A 17,714-nucleotide genomic window follows, 5' to 3' on the forward strand; every position below is an offset into this window, starting at 1 on the left:
AGAAGAACGTTGTAAAGATATGATAAATTTTATCATCATTTTTATTGGAACTTTTGTCATGTCCAAGTATGCAGATGATGTCATCCAAAAACTTGAAAGTGATTTTAATATAATTTTAATATGTGGTAGAAACATTCCTGTTTGGACCTCTGTCAGTTTGGAGGCAGTGGCCTTACTCTGGCGACATAAATCGCAAAATTATTCATTTCCAAAATGTTAACATACGAGTATGTCAGTGCGGTTTTGGGACTACTTTCTGAGCCAACTATACTAAAGCGAATGGAATAGATTATATTTTTCTTATAAGTTTCGTTTTCATCGTTACATAGATATGTTTTTTACGCGTTTTGTTAAAGTCTAATAGATTCTAGTACATTTGTTACGTTTTGTCATTGAAGTCTCGTTTGCATTGTAACATGCCGTTCGTGAAGTTTTCTTGTTGTTTTCTTGTTATTATCGTAACATAGTTACGTTTGTAACATCTTCTTCCCGTAGTTTCATTTTCAATGTTACATATATACGTTTGTGACGTTTTCTTATTGTAGCCTCGTTTTTATTGTAATTGAAACATGCTCACGTTTTTGACGTTTTGATATTGTAGCCTCGTTTTAAAACTGACATGGTTACGTTTGTGACGTTTTCTTATTGTTGCCTCGTTTTCGTCGTTACACGGTTGCGTTTGGGACGTTTTTTTTCTTTAGCCTCATTTTCACTGTTTCATAGATACGTTTGTGACGTTTCCTTACTGTCGCCTCGTTTTCAGCTCTAAGTTTGCGTAGCCTCGCTTTCATCGAAACAGGGTTTTTTAAGTCACGTTTTTATCAGAAAACGAATGCGTTTATGAATGGTAATATAATGTTCACATTTACATGTATTAAGTTGTTGTCTTATTATCACCCTTTGATGATTTATCTAACGACAAATTGGATGTATAATTCAATCGATATTTGAATTATTCTTAATTTGTCGCACACAAGAAAAAATGAACATTCGGTTCATGCTTATTGAATTATCATTATTAATATACATCTAGATATCTAATACATACGATTTTATGTCTGGTTGCTTTTGAACATATTATGACATAATTCATGGAGGATATTCAAGTGTTTTCTATAAATACAGGATTTATTTTCATCTAGTGGCAAGACAATAATTATTTTATGAGTGGCGGTAGCCATGAATGAAATATGATAATTTCCATACCACAAGATGATAATAAATCCTGTATTTATAGAAAAAAACTTGAATTGTCTGTTTATCATATAGATTTCTCTTCTTTTTTATTCTTTTTTTCTTTTGACATTACAATTTGAAAGAATTCTCCTTAAATTATGTGTATTGTCTGAATTTAGAAGAAAGTAGTCCGGCAAGACAGCAGTGAAAATACGGGAAATATATTTCACTGCAGTGAAAAATAGCTTTTTACAGTGAAAATACTAAAATTGAATATACGCATTTTATTTCATCAGTATTTCTCAAAATTTCACTTATAAGTATATAATAAAAAAAAAATTCTTTTTGGCTTGATTTTTAGTTTCTCTATTTTTTTTCATGGGTCAGCCTATAACCTCTATATGTGAACGGATAAAAGAATACCTCTATTTATTAATTTTTATTCATTTTTGTATTTATTTATTTATCTAATTGTTGTTGTTGTTGTTGTTGTTTTCTAGTGGGGGAGTAAGCAGTTGACAGGATGCAATTGACAGTAAGCAGTTGACAGTAAGCAGTAGGCAGTTAACAGTAGGCAGTAGTTAGTCAGAAGTAGACAGTAAGCAGTCAACAGTTGGCTGTCGTTTATGGAATTCCATGTTATAGTCCATGCATTTATTAATTTATCAGTTAATTCCTTTAAATGTTGTTCTAAGAATATATATGTACCTGTAAACTATTAAAGTAAATTAGGAGGCAGAAAAATACAAAGGGTCCAACCGGGTTTTGAGCCACAGACCTCTTGGTCCGTAGACGGACACCTCAACCACGTCGTTAAAGGGTTAATCTAACAGCAAGGCTGATGGAAGTGGCCTATATACCTACAACCACTACACTCCTCCCCTCTTTACTTTTCAGAGCTAGCCAGCTCTCCTGAATGACACTCCCTGCTTACCGCATGAGTCCGTCAAACACTTCTGACACCATTAAAGTAAATTAGGAGGCAGAAAAATACCAAGGGTCCAATCGGGTTTTGAACAACAGACCTCTTAAATTAATTTATCAGTTAATTCCTTTAAATGTTGTTCTAAGAATATATATGTACCTGTAAACTATTAAAGTTAATTAGGAGGCAGAAAAATACAAAGGGTCCAACCGGGTTTTGAGCCACAGACCTCTTGGTCCGTAGACGGACACCTCAACCACATCGCTTAAGGGTTTACCCAACAGCAAGGCTGTTGGAAGTGGCCTATATACCACTGCACTATATTGTGTTTGACCTCCAGAACGGCAACTATTTCGGCAATTGAATAATTTTTTGACCAATATAGTTGTAATAGGTCGTCCATTTTTATTTTAATGCTATAAGCAGTGGATAATAAGTAGTAAGCCGTAAGCAGTTGACAGTAAGCAGTTGACAGTAAGCAGTAGGCAGTCAACATTTGTCAATTCCATAGTATATTGATTCATTAATGTTCCCAAAGAAATATTGAGATAAATATAAAAAGTTATGTAAGTATAACAATTCTGTCATAAACCTAAATCAATACACCGCATAGTTACGAATATCGATCAACAGATCAATTGGGTATTATTTAAAACTTGCATGTAGTAAAGCCTATATCTAGTCAGATTATGAACAGGTATAATATAAAATATATATTAAGATATAGTTCCCCCTTAGCATTAACAAGCGGTTTGCTCAGTTATGTCAAATAATATAACAAATATACATGTATATCCAAATGTTTTTGTTGATGCATTTTGTGAGAAAGACATCCTCAAAGAGAAAAGTTTGATCTCACACCTGGTCCGTGGTTGAGAACCAAATCCATCCCTTTTATCAATCAAAGCACAGATGGCGCTGAATTTGTTTGGGTCTCAGAATGTCAGAAAGGTGAAGGTTGTGAGATTATAAACCATTTTTTTTTTGTAAAGTGCCACCAATGCTTTCAAGTGTTTTAACGGTAAGACTAATTGCAACACTGATAGTCAATTCAATGTTTATTTGACTTAAAAAAAATGAGTTGCCTCAACTGGGATTTGAACTCCAGACCTCTCGATTCATAAGCGAGCGTGCAAACCACGGTAGATATATATGTTATCGGCCTGAAGAAAACCATATTATTCTAAATTAGGGTTTGTAACTCTTATCTCTTATCACCTGTTGTTTAACACAGATGTAAATAATCATGGAGCTTACTGTAAGCATGTATATCTATAAAGAATGAAACAATATTAGAAATCTTCGACCAATCGGGAACTACTTTGCTTGAAAATTAATGCGCCTGTCATTTGACAATATTTACGCATTGATCTCCCTGAATTTTTTGGCGTTAGTGTACATATAAAGGGAAGTAACCGCTTCAAAAAAGTGGACTACTTTAGGCATTTGCAATTAACAGCATTCGACTCTGAAATTCCGCTACCATTATTTGTTTGGTCTGACGACCCAAACAAATAAAAACCGTTTCTATGTCCATATAAGGTTTTTGCCATAGACCGCGAAATACAACTTTTGTTTGCTTACTAGGATATGTTTTCATGTTAAAATGGTATAAACTTTAAATGTTTTAACACTTACTTTTTGTTTCAGGTCCATCTGTTACTTTCCTACCAAGTGCGACATTTAGCGTCAAGGGGCTGCGACATTTAGCGGCAATCGATTTTTGTGCGACATATAGCGGCAACGTTGCGACATTTAGCGGTAGGCGATTGCGACGTATAGCGTTGATTGCGACATATAGCGTCAGCGTTGCGACATTTAGCGTTAGTTGCGACATATAGCGGCGTTGCGACATATAGCGTTGCTACAATCTTTAAAGACAAAATAAACTCGGTTAAACAGTAACTCAAATTTACAATAAACGTGATGTCCCGGGTGCCATACGGCTAGATATTTTAGATTTACTGAATTGTAAAATACGGTGACAAGATATAAACCGACAAAGTATATTTTATGAACGTTTAAAATTGCAGCAAATATGACAGTTACAAAACAGCAATTACGTTAAATATGCACAATATGTTACAAGACTGTCTCTATGCATTAATTATGGTACAATATGGTAATAAGTACATATTTACGTATTTCCGTGTTCAAGTTTGCATTAAAATTAAATTTATATGAAAACATCCATTGTTGTAGAAAAGAGAACTTAACAACAGTACATTTCGAGTTTTTAACATGTCAGTTATAAATCATTTTTCGCAAGGATCTCTGCGTCCGATGAGCCATTTTTTTGCTTTATCAAAGAAACAAAGATTTCTTAGAAATATCCTTTTGGCGTTTTGTCGGAAAATTGGCTTATACTGGCACAAATGCAAACATCATTGTACGTTGTGAAAGCTTTATAGTTAATCATTGTTGAATTGTAAGACTAACATTACGTACATTTTATTATAAAAACATTCCTTTTATTAATTGCTTGAATGATGGCTAATCTTTGTTTTGTTTTGCAACTTATTTAATTGTTTTATCTGCAGTGTTTATTTTGTCACAGACCTACAGCGATGATATTGATGTACTTTTGTTCCTATATATTCACATAATATTTATTGTTGAAAAATTTGTCAATTACGTCGTATGATAGCATTCACGTAGAGAGAACATGTGTTATTTCTTTTAACAAAGCTCAATAAATAATAAGACATATCATAACATTAACACTTTTAAATATAATAATTTAATGATTACTAGAAATATCCATGCCAGTAATTTTTTTTGTGGGCTATTTTGGCGTCCATTGCTTGTCCCAAATGTAATGCCCTTAATGCAAAACTGATGCTTTATCTATTGTACGGTGTCCCACACGATGCCTGTTCAGATATTGCTGAAGGAAGGATGGGTGTTTCGGTAACTTTACATGGTTACTTATCTACGTAAATTCTAAACAAGGCTCATCTGCATAGTTTTTCAATCTCGGAGTCTAATTACAATGTACAATGTATATTTAAGTACAAAATTGAAAGCTGTACATGTATAGGCATGTATAGGTTCCAGCTTTTATGTAAGTATCTTAGAAAAAATGGCATAACTGGAAGTCTGTCAAACACAGAAAATGTTTGTGCTTGATATTATAACACTGCTAAAGCATATAATAAAAGAAAATGTCAAACTCTTATACATGTAAATACCTTGAATTACTTTTTCTTTTTCTTCTTTTTGAATGATGTGATTACAATTACGATGTAAACAATTTAGATCAAGGACAACAGATTGATGGATGGATGTAGAAATGCTAATTCACGGTCTAACATTTACAGTTCATGGATAATTTATTGTTGATCTAAAAACAACAATCTTGAAAATACATGTGTAATTGGGTACAAATATGTAAAACGTAATGAATTGGAAAATAATTTGTCAAATCGATAGAAAAATAATGGGTTGCTACTTTTTTCTCAAAGTTGATTTATTTTGTTAACATGACATTTAGATTAATCATTGTGATGCGTAAATAATGCACGTGTATGCTGGAGTAGAAATATAAAGAAGTTTTACAGTTTTATCTGTGGATGTTTCTGAATTGTTATGTTTTAAATGTTGAATTCTCCCTAAGTCGGTGCTAGGAGGCATAGACTGTAGCTTGTAATTAAAACTACCATCCATAAACAGGCTCAATAAAACAGAGTCTCCGAAATTTTCAACTTTGCCGATTTAGACTTTCTTAAGAGATTCCGTTTTCTCCATTTCAATTATATGTAAAAAGGAACACCCCTTGAGGGCAATTTAGCAAACATGGGCAAATATTGCACTTCCGGTTACAGCAGACACAAATTGACTTTCGTTTCCGTGAACAAAATACACACATTTATGAAACTACTAGGTGGATTAACTTAATTGGTATCTCATAAGTTTTGGTTGCTACAATAGAGGGAATGACTGGCGTCTAATTGAAACAATTTGATATGTCCTTCATGTCTTAATGTTATAACATGTCGTGATAAATGTAATTGGTGTCCTACTGAATTAATGAGAGGCTGTTTAAAATAATCCGGAGCTGTCCAAAAACCGTCATAAATTAATTCTTTATTATCTGTATTTATTTAACAGAAGGATGATCATCGTCAAGTTTGATTTGTAGCGTCCATAAATTTTGACTTTGAAAAATAATTTTCATAACCCTTTAACCATGTGTAAGTAAAATGCCCTGCTTTGTACTTTTAACAGTTCATTTGAAGTTTAAAGGGTTTCAAATTCAAAGTACAAAAAAAAGAAAAAAAAAGAAAAACGAAAGAATAGATAAAAATATTTAACACAAAAATTTCCAATTTAAGGTGACCTGGCTATAATTTTTTAAAAGGAAATTTCCCCGCCCGTTTGGCGTTTAAAGCAAATTTATTTTTTTTAAAACAAATTAAATTATTTAAAATTTTATATAAAATTAACTTATATTTTAAAAATATGAAAGGTATACTTCTTTAAGAGATGCCAAAACAAAGTTTATTTATCTTTGAAAATTTTATAATTGAATTTTAAAGAAATTGAAGAAAAGGATTTTTACATTAAAATCAGAAAAATCAAATTTTTCTGTTATCAAAACATTTTTTTAGACCTTGAGCAAAAATTTTTGCAAAAAACAATGCAAAAATTTAAGATATACAGAATGTTGGACAACAGTAAAATCATTATTATGATTTTTTTCATGAAATAATTTTTATATGCAACATTTTTAAAAAAAACAAGATGTCTACTAAGAGATTTGTTTTTTGGTGTTTGATACAGATTTTTGTTTTCTTCTTGATAAAATTTTAAGTACCAAAAACCAATACGGGGGGAAAAGGTGTCAGCAAAGTTTTTGTGTTAACTTTATAGGGCTGTTAGCCGAAGTATACGAACAATAACCCAATAAAACGACAATATATTTACACTTTATTCCGATCAACTTACAAGCTAAGCATCCTTTGAAATGTGAAATGTGCTTAGCAAAGAAAGAAAAAACAGTTAAAATTACTTCTTGAAGATATCTAGACGTCGCAACAAAAATGCACAATTTACATGCAGATCTACACAGACTCGAGAGCGAACATATTCATGGTTTCGTGGCCGAGCTGTTAACACGTCGGAATAGTAATCTTAGGATTGCTGGTCGCGTACGTGAGTTCAAAACCGCGACAGGGGCAAGCCGTTGTGTTCTGTAGCTAGTAACTTTACACTCATTGCTCCGTACTTGTTTGTTCCAGGAACGGAGTCGAGATTGTTCAATAAAGTTTAGTTTCTTTACAGTCAATATAGTGAAAATAAACAATAATTAAATTATTAAACAACCAAATAGAATTTATCTAAAATAATCCTATCCTTTATAAATTTCAACTTGTATTGATGATAAAAGACAAGCAAAAAACTAAATATCTCTTTTGCAACAATAATCTAATAATATCGCTGTGTGACCCTTTTCAAAATAGTTTTGTAATAACAATATGAAAAATAATGTATGGTAATACCCGAAAACGGTATATCTGTACATAACTTAATACGTTTCATTTTATTAACGATATTGACTCCATTATTGCCATTCGCAACTTTAAAATGTCTTATTTATATATCTAATATAATGTTGTATTTGCGTGATGTTTGGTGGTGTTAATATCTTAAATCGTGTTATTCTGGACATCATTCAGTCACGATACTAACAATGTAATAAGTATAAAATTGAGCCGCGTCATGCCAAAACCAACATAGTGTGTTTGCGACCAGCATGGATCCAGACCAGCCTGCGCATCCGCGCAGTCTGATCAGGATCCATGCTGTTCGCTTACCAACCCTATTACAAGTAGAAAATCTGATAGCGAACACCATGGATCCTGATTAGACTGACTGCGCGGATGCGCAGGCTGGTCTTGATCCATGCTGGTCGCAAACGCACAAAGTTAGTTATGTCATGGCGCGGCTAAAATGGTTAAGCACAATATTATTTAAGTATGGTTTCAAATACAATGTGATCAGAATGTAAAAACGAACAAAGATAACGTGACAAGCAATCGATTTCATAATATTTTATAGTAATTGGGAGTATACATATACACATGTATGTACATGCAGAGACAAAATTTGATATATTAACTTTACATAAGGATTTGTCGTGAGAAATTATATCTTTCTATTATATCTTTGCTTTCACGAATGAAAAGTACAGCAAATTATGATATATATCATACAAAAAGATCAAATGATAAAAGGCAATTTATTATTCTCAACAAATGATATTAATCAGAAAAAAATAGAAGAAATATTTGTCAATAATAATAACAGCGAGACTTACTCCAACTTACAATAAACAAACGAATATGTTTGTGCATTGTAGCGAGATTATTTATTATGAGATTATAATTTATGAGTATTTATTTATCACAAGAGGATATGTATCAAGCATATTACGATCAAAACAATAAAACAATCATACATTGCACAAGACATTTCAATGTGAAATATAAAGCTAAATATAAACATCCTATAATGTTCGATCGTATATATTCATCTAAGAAAATTTGACATTTGTGCAAACCCCCTTTTATCTTATTTTGATTTAAGAGAAACCGTATATCATAATCTTGGTCACTCACAGAGAAAACGCTTCAATAAGACTTCTCAAACTGTTCTTAGAAATATTAAACCACGAATAATTGCTCACAAATGCTGAAATGCTTATAACATACAATCCTACAGATCAACCTATTTGTTCTCAATAACCTTACATTATTGTGTTTTACATATACAAGTATGAAACATACTTACATATAAACTAGACGACCAAGATGACCCTGAATCGCTCACCAGAGGATATGGTTTGCACAGACAAGATAAAATTATCAAGACAATCCTTTGAATTCATTTCTATACAAATCAACTAAGGGGTTAAGAAGATGTCATTTAAGTGTTATTTCTGTATCTAGCATATTTTAAAAAAATCCTTATCGGCAAGATGAAAATGTTGATGGTAGACTCGATTCGATTGAGCCTATTCACGGCCAGTTGTGGTAAAAACACTCTGCCGTCAACGTCAATGTTTTATCAAAAGGTTGAGATGATTATTATGTTGTTAAAAGATTTTTCTATTGTTAGCTCTGATGGCCATATTTTAGCACACTTGGACAATTTTAGCAATTTAAGTGAAAGACCACACACTGTTTAGTTTATTTCTGTTGACGTTCATTTAAAGCAATCGAGCGGCTATGGAGGAGATGTCATTTAAAAATCTATTTCTATTTTAGCAACCACCTTGTTCAATAAACAAGAATGATGTGAGAATTCTAAAACCTACCTAATATCTACTAAGTGGTGGAGGAAGATATGTTGTTTAAAGTTTATGTTTTTGTTGTTTGTTTTTGTTTTGTTTTTATATTTTTAGCTGAGACTGATCAATTTTTCTGGAGGCTTTTCGTTACTTTCCTACACTTATTACCATTGACGCACTGTATATTTCAAGAATACAGCTCCGGTGGTCTAGTAGTAAGTACGGCGGAATGGTAAAAGTGAAGTTGCAAGTTCGAATCTTATACAAACATTTTTATAGATTTCAGTTTTTCTTTCATTAAACTATAAGTGCAACTCGAGTTGATAAATTTTGTGTTTAATTTCTTGCGTTTAATTTTTTAATTTATCATAATTTTGATAAATACATAATTTTACATTTCATTCATTTCAATACGAAAAGTCGTACAATGAACACGCAAGCATTATACAGATTTATTAAAGAAAATATGTAAAATATGATTATAATGTTTTGACTATACAACCTAACAGCCTTGCACCTTGTCACTTAGGCTAGTTTGTCAAGCGTTATGTTAGTAATATATATACCGTTGTGTCATACATTCAAATGATTCACTTCGGAATCGAAAATTACAAACACAAAGTCATTGAATATTCAAATGTCTTAGGCCAATATTCACAAACAATAAACCAGCTATCAAAATTATCAGTGTAAAATGTTACAGTTACAAAATGTTGTCATTTTAATATCTTTCCTCTACACAGGGTCGTTTTTGCTACATGTAGTATACACATATATCTACGACGTATAAATCTCGCAAACATCTTCAAAGTTATAAACGTAAATGGAGTTTTTGGAATTTCCAAAAATATTTGAAAATAAAATTACAACAGTCGGCGCTGTTTATGATAATGCATACAGTTACAGTGTCAAACAATCTTTTCAGTTTGACAATAAATCTTTATATCAGATTTTATGTGTATCGACCTTGACCTTGAAGTCTTTGTAAATAATAATGTTCTTTTTAAAGTTTATTATTATTATTATTTCAAAACATCGGGCGTGTTGTTTGTTAACAGTAAGGAATGACATCATTTGACTTAAAGTTTAAAGTGAACATGTTCCATTAATTTTCATAAACAGGTAAACAAAAGTTTTTTAGCACTAAATTAAAAAGACGGTTTATACAAGTATTAAATACATCGTTATATTTAATATTTGACGCTTTTGCAGGTAACGAGCATGTCATTTTTACACCAATAATAATCTCATGTTAACTTTGCCTTTTCTTACTTAAAGAAAAAATAATTCACTTCTCAGGCCTAATATGTCTTCAATGCGGCGCCGGTAAATTCATTGTCTGACAAATGCTAAACACTTTATATAATGTTCAACAAGATCAATGAATTTTGCAGGAATGTGTCAGTACGTCTAAACATTTTTGACAAGAAGTACTACCCAAAATTATCTCCCAAAGTAACTTTAAATGTTAAATTTTAATTTAATGGATACATAGGTTAATGTGGCAATATTTATTCTGTATATACATGTAGTTAAATTTGGGGTTGCTAAACTTATCGTAGTTAAAAGTTGTGTTGTTTATGGCAAAATGAGGCATCTTTTATCCTAGCTATAGTTAAATATGACGTCCATGGTTCTATTTACATTTAAAAGTGACGTTAATGTTAGATGTGGTGTTAATGATCCTATCTACAGTTAAATCAGGTATTGTTTGTCCTATCTATTATTTATAGATAATATTACCGAGGCCGTTATTGCACATTGCGTCCTGAGACATGCATATTGTAAAAATAAATAAATAATAAAGCGCTAAAACGGCGCGTGGTCACTCGGATTTAATCGTTAAGCATGTTAAGTTTGCCATATATTGATACTTGCGCACGTTTTTTTATTCAAAAATATTGTTTCATTGCTTCCGAGGGATCACCCATTTTCCAGAGTTTTACAGGCGTTAAGTGTCAGCTGTGGTAGCTATTAAAATATGCCCCTTACTTTACTTGTGTTGTATAATATATTCTTAGGATGTGTGTGTGTGGGGGGGGGGGGTGTACGTGCGTGCGTACATATTTATGGTGAATAAGATGGTACATGTATGTAGTGTATATAAGGTATCAGCAAGTTTCTTCTTTCTTGGTTGTACATGACAAAAAAGCATTCAAAACTCGATGATAGTTGGTACTGAAAATTATTAAATATCTTATTCTCTCTCAAGCACGATACATAAAATATGTTTAAACCAGAGTACTTTTGAGAAGTTGCTTTTTTGAGTTGTAGAAATCAATATTGCTATAAATAATGAATGTATCCATGACTTTTCTTGAACAAAAAATACAAAAGAAGAAAGGTGTTTTACACCTAAGCACATAGCTGATAAATTGATATAAGTAAGAGAATAATGTAGATATGGCGAAGGTATCAATTTCATTCACGATGTTGAACTTGTAGAATCCTCGATGCTTTTCTTAAAGCTAAAAATGATAACAATGTTTGTTCATACCTATAAGTAATAACATGCTCCTTTGCATAAGGTCAGATTATTCTATTATAACATGGCCTGAGATTGACTGCAAAAAGTGCAGGGTAAACCGTAAGATTCAATGGGACATGTGATTGGAAGAAAATATAATGTTTACAAGTATGAAAATAATTTTAGAAACTAATTAACATTTTTTTTGTTTTCTTATAAAATGAACTGTTTCATAAGTTTCTAGGATCATTTCTCATTTGGATATTTGAATTTTAAAAAAGTATATGTCAGTCCTGTGATCAGCAGAAAATTTCAATGAAAAGGGGTGTACATTGTAACCATCCTTGGGGACATTTTGCGAAAAAAATGGCCGATCAACCATATTTAACAAGATCAATTTAATGTGTCAGGCATGCCATTCTTCTAGAAAAATCACATCTTTAGCATAAAGATAGGTTTAGTGGTCATTTCTTATAATGTAAGTCTATGGGAAAATTAATACAGTAGTCTGACCATATCAAGTATTATTTTTTCTTTGTAATTGTGAAATTATAGCGCTATCCCACTCCTCGAATATGATGAATCGGTACGATTCAATGTCATATTTTAGATATTAGATACCTATGACAAAATCTCATCTTTGATAAATATTCATTTTCATTGAAGGAACAGTGTTCACACAGTAGGTTCATATCGAACCGGGGTCAATCCTATTATATATTTTTTTCCAATGATAAATATCCTTATTCAGCTGACCGTTTTGTAACAGACAATCTGATTGGTTACAAATGTTGGTCACGAAGATTTTAATACAGTTTCATCGAGAAAAAAAAAATGATATGGAAAAACCAATAACAAATTTTATTTCATGAAAGGAATAAAAGGAAATCCGATCATATATGCTTATTAACCGAGTCGTTAGTGATTGGTATGAAATGCTGATATAAATATACGTTAATATAGAAGTTTCCGCCCTTAATACAAAATTATGATACACGGATAGAGAGTCGGCGTGTGTCTTCGTATTGACTCCTTAAGTTATATTAAGTGTATAATGATATATAACAATGCATGAACATGTACTTCAAAAGATAGTCATTGATTAAATTTAGCTATCAAAATATTGTAATTACGTATTTTCATACTGTTGAATCATCTTTAAATTCAGGGCAAATTTACCACAAATAAATTCTTGAAAACCATATACTATCAGAATATAGTATTTATATATTCTTCATATTGTAGCTGAACTTTTCTTAATAAAAAGTCCAATTATCAATACATTTGAGGCAAGAAATAATCATCAACACCGTTCTGGACGGCGGCATATATTAACAAAATTTCTACCATTTCTACCCATACACCGCCTGCCCTAAGCCAACCAAAACGGAGAATTAAATACCACATGATAACAAACTGGACGGCAAAAGACTTCAAACAGGAGCGCCTAAGGAGCACGCCATCTGCCATGTTATTGCCGGGTTACCTATATATAGAATTCATGTACGAAGCTCCAAACCAGTGTGCAGGCTCCTTCGGGGTAAACACTGTATGGAATATTTCTCTTAAAAAAGGAACATTTGTTATTTTGTTCATGGAGGAGTCTACGAGTATTTTATCAAAATTATTTTCAAATACCCTGCTATACGGCCATTCCGAGCATTTCTAGAGTGCTATTTATATAGAACTGCACTATTCTGAAGAGTTCACATGATGCGGAAGTCCCCTTTACGTGTTTTAATCTACTTCCGTCTTCCGTCGTGTAACTGTATCATTATATCCTTAAAATATCGATGATGACGTGTTTAAGAAGCTCTTCTGAGGTTCCATAACATAACCTCTGAAATTCTTATATAGAAAATATGAACAAGATGTTAAAATTGTAACTGAAAATTGATTTTTGTATGATTCTAAAGACAATCGGAGGAAAGAAAGGTTTCAACGCTTTCCGTTTCAAGGTCACTTAAGACAATTAAATTTATAAAGATATGTAATAAATAAAATAGTTTAAATATGGTTTCATTTTTTTTCTGAAAGAGCATAGCGACCCCCATAGTCTTACATTTATACATGTATTTTACGTTAAACATTACGTATGCTATTTCTAAGTGTTCTATTTTTACAGCTTTTGAGCGTTAAGCAAACGATAAATTTCATGTGCGACACATTAATTACCGAACAATATTCTTTATGTTTACATTATTTCTCGCGTCGAATAATAACAGTTCGTTATAAACCTGTCAGGCTACTGCTCAACTAGAATAATAAATATGCTATTTATGAATGATGTGAATAAATTTTACATTCATCATATTGGAATTAAATCCTTTTAAAGTAAGTGACCGATGCTGTCCGAATTGTGAATTTGCAATATGTATCTATATATAGCAATACAAATCTGCGACGTCAGCAGCTCTGAAAAGTCGGAGCATCTGTCTATTATATAAATAACATATAGTTTAAATGATACACATATATATCATAAAAATAAGTTTAAAACAATTTGTTATGTTTTACTTATATGTAGATAAATCTATGCGTAATTTATAGCGTATGTATGTACGTTGTTTGATTGTTTGATTGGGTTTTACGTCACACCGACACAGTATAGGTCATTTGGCGACGTTCCAGCTTTACTGGTGGAGGAAGACCTCAGGTGCCCTTCCGTGAATTATTTCAGGCACGAACGGGCACCCGAGTAGAACCACCGACGTTCCGTAAGCTAGCTGGATAGCTTCCTCACATGAAAGAATCCAAAGTCCCTGTCGGGATTCGAACCCACAGCGGTGAGGGGCAAGTGGTTTGAAGTCAACGAACTTAACCACTCGGCCACGGACGCCCCTATGTATGTATGTATGTATACAAATTAGTTGATGTTTTCCGCTTTATTGGGACCTTTGCATTCTTGCAATAAAATCTTGAGAAAAAAATCCTGAACATATGTTTTCAAAGCATCAAATTTATTTTTAAATAGTTACAGTGTTAAAGATCCTGTATGTTGTAATGAAGGATGTAACAACACTTTAGTGGAATTTTATATATGTATTTAATTATTCGTCTAAAACAATTTCAAAACATCAAAGAATATGTTATGTATGTACTGCAAATGTTTTTTTCGCATTATAGGTAATCATTAAATTCTACGCAATCAATTCTTATTTAAACATTTGGCTTGACTTTATCGAAAATAGATTTCTAATTTCTTCCATTTGTTTTCATAAAATGTAAATTCGGTAATATCTTTACAAATAATGCTTTTTGAAATCACAGTATTGATAAATCATCATTTAAGTATCAGATTTATTATATAAAACCATAAAAATTTCTGCAACAAATAGCATTGTTTCATTTTACCAGATAAAAATAATGGCTTTATTTTCTTTCCTGCCAGAAAAAAGGTACAACACCATGAGCTAAGCTGATATCATTTATGATTTTGATTTAATTGACAGAAATTTTCACTCAGTCTTTTTAAAAACAATAAGACATGTGCTCTAAAACAAATTTACTCATATCTTTGAAAAAAAGAAGAAAAAAAAAACAGATTAGAAAGCATAATGAATAATTAAAGAACAACTGGGCGTTTTATCTCAAAACCTTTTTTTAATACCAAACCAAGGTTATAAATATTAATTTGAAATTTTGTTTCAGATAAATATTTCATAAAAATGGCTAAAATCATCTGTTACTTTGAAACTGTAGACAAAATCGCCAATAGCAAAAGAAATACAAATGTTAGAATTGATAAATTTACTTGCAGAGGTAATATTTCAAGTAGATGAATAAAAAAGAGAAACCATTTAGCGTTTTACATTACAAATGAAATAAATGTTATAATTGGTGTTCACGTGCCGTAAAGACATCAGATCTTTTAATGTTCCCTTTGATCTAGAATAACCTACATAAATATCCATATGTCACAGTTTGCTCTACAATAGTCACATCATCTCCACATAAAACTTTCAGACTGCGCGTGGGTGCTGAAATATTTGTCGTCTTACTGTGCTAAATACATTCTTTATCTTAGTCAAATCAGTTATAATATATTTATATTTAATGGTATTTATAGATACAAAAAAACCTTTCATTCATACTGCAATTGTACAAAATCTGCCATAAATCTGAATATTTTGTCTACTGACCTATGTTTGATCTTTCCTGGTCCATTATTTGATGACTTAGCAAAATATTCTTAGATGTGCCCGCTCTTGGTATACAATAAAGTGAATACATTTTCCGGTCTTTGGACTTTAATCATTGCAAGCGTTTACTTTGTTAATTCATGCTTGACCTCCTGGTGATATCTATGATATAAAGTAAATCGATGCATTTCAAAAAAGTACATATTATTTTATGTTGTCATAGAAAGTTATTATTCAAAATACCTCAATGAATATGATAAAAGCAACTTGTGTTTATATGTGCACATAAAAAAGTAGCCAACATCTGACGCTAGCTAGCGCTATTTTACATGTTCCTACCTTAATAATATTCAGATTAACTCCTTATATATACATTGTTGTATTTAAGACATCATATTATTTCTCAATTTATTTATTCAATACTAGTAGAAAATGCTACATAAAAGTATGATAGATCACAAATTTTACCGTTTCCCCTCTACAAATAATACAGGGAGAGATTACATTGAAGGTATGAAATGGTCTGAGAATAGGCAATTTATTTAGCTCAAGCACAGTCATGTGTGCAATTTATTGTTTTCTGTTCGTGTCAGCTTGTTACAGCTTCTCTGCATTATTTGTTGTATATAGTCATTGTTGTACATAAAATGGTTTGCAAGTTACTTAAATATTTAAGAAAAAATACATTGAGAGCAACGTTCATTGAAAGCGGCCCTCGACAATGCCCAGACACACATTACCACAAGTATGACTTCGAATAGAAACGAGACAAAAAGCGAAACAATTGTTATTGTACAAAAATTCAAGAGAAGAACCCTTCAGATGCAATTAGAAACAAAAATGAATTAAATAAAAAAAGGCTGTTTAAAGGAATGATGGTTGGATAATATAATGAGGGAGAGCATTTTTATAGGGTTTTACGTTACACCAACACAGTATAGGTCACAAGGCAACTATGCAGCTTAACTGGTGGAGGCAGACTTCGGGTGTTCCTCGGTGAGTTTTTCAGGCACAAACGGGCATACGAGTAGAACCACGCATTCCGTATCTTAGCTGAACATCTTGCTAACATGAAAGAATCCGAAGACGCTTGTGCGGCTCGAACCTACAGCGGTGAGAGGCAAGTTGATGGAAGTCAGCTACCTTAACCACTTGGCCACGCACGCCTCAGGAAAAAGTAAATAGTACCAAGTAATCTGTAGCATATTCTGCATGGAGCTATACGAGTGCAGGTAAAGTTTCTTTCTCTAGATATATCAAAGCAACTATTTTGTAATTTCCTTTTTCTTCTGTCAACATGATGTCATATTTTGAAACATTTTGTGTTTGTGTTATGACAACGGAATTTTTTAGACATCAAAATATTCATTATGAATATGTTAATTTAAAAGTTTTCAGATTTAAATTTTACAACTTTTGAATTTATTCTAAATTTTGGATTTAAGGTTCACTTACGACAGACCACGTGATTTAAACATAATGAATTTTTAAATCTATTTGAAAATCATTATTAGCAAAGTGAAACCCAACGTCAAGGACACATCTTTCACTTAAGGATTTTTCCCCTTTGCTTGACAAGGTGTCAAAGTTTTGGATATGCTAAATTTGTAACAGAAGGATGTCTAGACCGGTTCACAAGAAGATCGGTCTCAAACAAGTAAGCTTCTTATAAACTGTATATTACTCGTTCCGTACTTTGTTTTAACCCTTAAC

The 17,714-nt window shown here is 31.9% G+C and overlaps 1 protein-coding gene across 1 annotated transcript in view; it reads left to right on the forward strand.

Moving 5' to 3' along the window:
* The first annotated feature begins 17,487 nt into the window (after positions 1-17,487).
* Positions 17,488-17,714, forward strand: part of LOC132745750 (prestin-like) — a 35,856-nt gene continuing 35,629 nt past the window's right edge. The window contains exon 1 of the mRNA XM_060734720.1: positions 17,488-17,658. Coding sequence (XP_060590703.1) covers positions 17,620-17,658 — 39 coding nt within the window. The 5' untranslated portion in view covers positions 17,488-17,619. The remainder of the gene's footprint in view (positions 17,659-17,714) is intronic.

This window comes from Ruditapes philippinarum, unplaced genomic scaffold (assembly GCF_026571515.1).
Source record: "Ruditapes philippinarum isolate M1 unplaced genomic scaffold, ASM2657151v2 ctg895_1_1_1_1, whole genome shotgun sequence".
In the NCBI taxonomy this organism is placed as follows: Eukaryota; Metazoa; Mollusca; class Bivalvia; order Venerida; family Veneridae; genus Ruditapes; species Ruditapes philippinarum.